Source organism: Nematolebias whitei, chromosome 14, assembly GCF_014905685.2.
Source record: "Nematolebias whitei isolate Nwh7 chromosome 14, NemWhi1, whole genome shotgun sequence".
In the NCBI taxonomy this organism is placed as follows: Eukaryota; Metazoa; Chordata; class Actinopteri; order Cyprinodontiformes; family Rivulidae; genus Nematolebias; species Nematolebias whitei.
The window spans coordinates 4,305,762-4,309,763 of record NC_056511.1 but is presented as its reverse complement, the minus strand read 5'-3'; the positions used below and the strand labels follow the sequence as shown (position 1 = coordinate 4,309,763).

General features: G+C 46.1%; 1 protein-coding gene across 1 annotated transcript in view; it reads right to left on the bottom strand.

Annotated features, from left to right (window-relative positions):
* Nucleotides 1-4,002, bottom strand: part of LOC119420781 (protein KIBRA) — a 58,876-nt gene that overhangs the window by 44,470 nt on the left and 10,404 nt on the right. The window contains exons 4-5 of the mRNA XM_037688207.1: nt 3,867-3,943; nt 1,206-1,285 (exon numbers count right to left, since the gene is read on the bottom strand). Coding sequence (XP_037544135.1) covers nt 1,206-1,285; nt 3,867-3,943 — 157 coding nt within the window. The remainder of the gene's footprint in view (nt 1-1,205; nt 1,286-3,866; nt 3,944-4,002) is intronic.

Here is a 4,002-nt window from a genome sequence, read left to right as displayed (position 1 = left end):
GGCTGCGGTCCAGCCTGAGGCCGGTTCTGGAGGCTGCGGTCCAGCCTGAGGTTGGTTCTGGAGGCCACGGGACAGGAATGAGGTCCGACTGCTCTCCTTAATCCTCCTGACTGACGGGACAACCAGAACCACATTCCTGTTCGCTTCAACAGAGAGGAAGAAAAGTCCGACCCGCTTCGAAGAACTTCACTTTACGCAGAGGTCCACACGAGACCGGACCCGTGATCCACAGTCCGGGTCGTTCTGGTGCGGTTGGTGTTGTCTGGTGGAGTGGAAGCATCAGCGATCAGAGTGTGTGGCTGGTACCGGGTCAAAGTCTCATTATTGGACAGGACGGGTCAGGTGGTCCAAATGTTAAAGAACTCTGAGCTTTGAACTGGATCCGTCCACCTAGACCGGATCAAACCGATCTGGACTGGAACAGGTTCCACTGAGACGTTACAAACTGAACGTTAAAGCTGCAGAACTCAGCCCAGGTTCTGGAATGACTGGACCGGTGCAGAACCTTGGTTCTGTTCTGACCCGTTCTGTTGTAGATCAGCTGTTGTGTTCTGGATCATGGTTCTGTTGGACCCAGTTTGGTCCAAGCTTCAGCTGCTGGACTCCAGAACCCTTTGGTCCACAGAGGAGTTCTGGTCCACTCAGTGACTGAGGGGAGCCCAGACCATCAGCCTCCACCACCGTGCTGACAGCTGGGAGGAGCTGTTTGCTGCAGTGCATTCTGGGTAAACATCTGTCCTCTGATTTGATTCTGGTCCAGAAGTCTTGTAGTTCCTTCAGATGAAACTACAAACCTTAGTCGAGCTGCCATGTTGTTTTTAGAGGAGACCATGACCTTTGACCTCTGACTGAGGCCTGTAGAGTCTGAGCACTGCACGGTCTGACCTTCAGGGTGAAGCTGTTCATCTTCGTCTCTGTAGTGATGGAGTCCAGATAGTTTCCTGTGAACTTCTACAGCAGGTTCTCTGAAGACTGGACCCTCCAGATCACAGGTGGCCCCCCTGATGAGGACCCGGACCCTCTGAGGTCCGGAGGACCCGGGTCTTCTCGCTCTTTAATGTTTTGTTTTTATGTAAAACCTGAGAGTTCAAAGACGGAGACTCAACTCTTCAGCTGGAACACCTGATAGCCCTGAAACATGAGGACAAAAAGGGACTACAACCGTCCCCCGGGACAGCCGGGCTGCAGCCGGGGGGGGCACTTACTCTCGGAGCGTCTGGAAGCCCTGCTCTTTACACTGCAGCTCCTGCTTCATACAGGCCAGGTCCAGCTTCAGCTTGTTCACCTGAAACAGGAGACGGAGGACACGGGAGACACGTGAGGGACGGACTTTCTCTGCTGCGTCTCACTCTCAGCTCGGACAGAGGACACTCACTGGAGACAAAGTGACAACAACAGAGTCTTCTGCCAGGACACTTCTGAGCGTTTCTACCGCTCCTCATCACACCCGAGACTCACGGTGTGAAAAGTGTCGGAGCAGAAACAAAGTGCATCTTCTCAGACAAGAAGCTGAACATCTCTACGCTCATTCTTTTCTCTGCTCTGCGTCTTGTTGCATCATTTTCAGCTGTTTCAACAATTCATAAAACGTTCGGCTCTTTCAGGACAATCCTGCTGTGACGTTTGGTGTCGGTGCAACTTCAGCTTTTTGAAATATTTAGCCTTTTCTGCCACTTTGTCTTTTATAGAAAATGAATTTAGCTCATTTTACCTCCTTCAGATCTTTAGATCTGTTTACAGCCTTTTACAGCTCCTTTCACATTTTGTTCTGCTTCAGCTTCTTTCTGCTTCTTTCTGCAAATTTAAAATTTTTTCAGCTACTTTCAGCTAATTTGAGCCGTTTTCTGCTCCTTTCAGATTCTTTCTGCTAACTGAAACACTTTTGTGCTTCTTCTAACTTGTTTCTGCTAGTTTCAGCTTATTTCTGTTACTATTTAGCTGTTTTTATGCTAATTTTAGCTTTTTCAGCTAATTCCACATTTTTTGCACTAATTTCAACTTTTTTCAGTCTAATTCAGCAAAATTGTGCTCGTTCTTCTTCCTTCTGGTAATTTCAGCTTCTTTCTGCTTTTTAGCTGCATTTCAGCTGTTTTTTTTTTTGTGTGCTAATTTCAGCTTTTTTCAGCCTAATTGGGCAAACATGTTCTTTTTGCTTTCTTCTGCTAATTTCAGCTACCTTTTTAGCACTTTTTAGCTAATTTCAGCGGTTTTCAAGTAAATTCAAGCTTTTTGTTGTAATTTCGGCTACTTTAAGCCTAATTAACTTTTTTATGCTAATTTCAGCTTGTTGTGCTCGTTTCAGCTCTTCTAGTGATTTAACTACTATTTACTGTATTTTACTCGTTATACGTCGCTCCTGAGTCGACTGTGGGTCCAGGGAGTGGAACCAAAGCATCATAAAGAGGAAGCAAACGTAAACAAGTCACTTCGGAGTACAGGTCGAGTTTGTTGAGCGTCCCCGCTGACCCCCGGGAGACGTGGGACAAACACCGATGGGCAAGAGGAGCCTCGCACGTTGAGCAGATGAACACCTGAACACCACGATTTGTCTGTTCGACGTTACATTTAAGGCGCGTCTCTCTTGAACTTTTCCTTGATGCACGTGAATGGTCCAAAGCTTCCCTTCGTCTGGGCGGTGCGGTCGTGCTGAGGACAGTCGGTCCCAGTCGGAGCCGTGCCGGGGCAAGGGGGCTCCATCCCTCCGCCGCCGAGCCGCCGTCCCTTGCGCCGGTTTGAATCCCCCCAGGCAGAGTGTGCGGACCCCACCCGTTTACAAACTGTCTTTCTGCTGCTGTATTACCGTTTTGGGCTGCGTATTTTATTACCTGCAGTTTGTAATATGAACAGGATTTTTATTTGGGAGGGGGGTGGGGGGGTACTTGTGTTAAGTCGCTTCAGACTTTACGTCGCAGGACTGGCGATGAAAAAAACATCGACTTATAGACCGGAAAATACGGTACCTGTTTTTATGCTAATTTTAGCATTTTCAGCTAATTCCACATTTTTAGCTAATTTCAGCTCTACCTGCATCCTTCTGGTAGTTTAAGCTTCTTTCTGCTTTTCAGCTACTTTTCAAGTCATTTTTTGCTAATTTCAGCTGCTTTAGCTGCGGGTAATTTCCTTATTTTGTGCTCATTTCTGCTTATTCAACCCTGATGCAGCAAACGTGTTCTTTTATGTTCTGCTAAGTTAGGCTTGGTGTTCCATTTCGGCTACATTTCAGCATGTCTTTAGCTAATTTCAGCTGTTTTTCAGCAAGTTCTTCAGCAATAAGCATCCACAATGCATTTTTGCAGGAAATGCAATTCCTCTAGTTTATTTAAATGTTTTACCTTATTCTGGCCAATAGAGACGAACCTGTTGTTGTTGTTGTTGTTGTTGTTGTTGTCTCTGTGCCTGCTCAGGATGAGAGACTGCAACGAAGCCAAGATTCAACTTGTCTGCTGCCTCCTTAGATGGAGAACTTTACTACTTGGCTTTTTTATGTGAATGTTCCTGTAAAGTCCCTGAGACAACTCTTGTGATTTGGCGCTTTATAAATAAACTGAATTGAAATTTAATTGAATTGACTTTAAAAGTGTTGCGGCAGTTGGTCCGGCTCAGTGTTTTAATTAAAGAACAACTGTTATTTTTGAGCTTTAGAGATTCCACAAAATCAAAGAACCCTTTCAAGATAAATCTGTCCAGGAAAGTTCTGAACAATAATTGTGTAAAATGACTTTTACAATCAGCCGACGCGAGTTCTTCTGAGCGGTTGGAGGGAACAGAACCTCCGTGGAGTTTGGACCTCCTTCATTTGATCCTGTTCAACAGGAATTCCCTCAAAAATGAAGATCGGAGCTGAAATAGAAAACTGACGATCTTACCCGACTTTTGGCCGTGGAGATTTCAGCTTTGAGGATGTCCGGGTCGTATTTGCTGGACGTGGACGACCTGGAGTTCACTGCAGGAAAACAACAACAACAACATGTTTACTGGAGTCAACTGCAGGAAAACAACAAC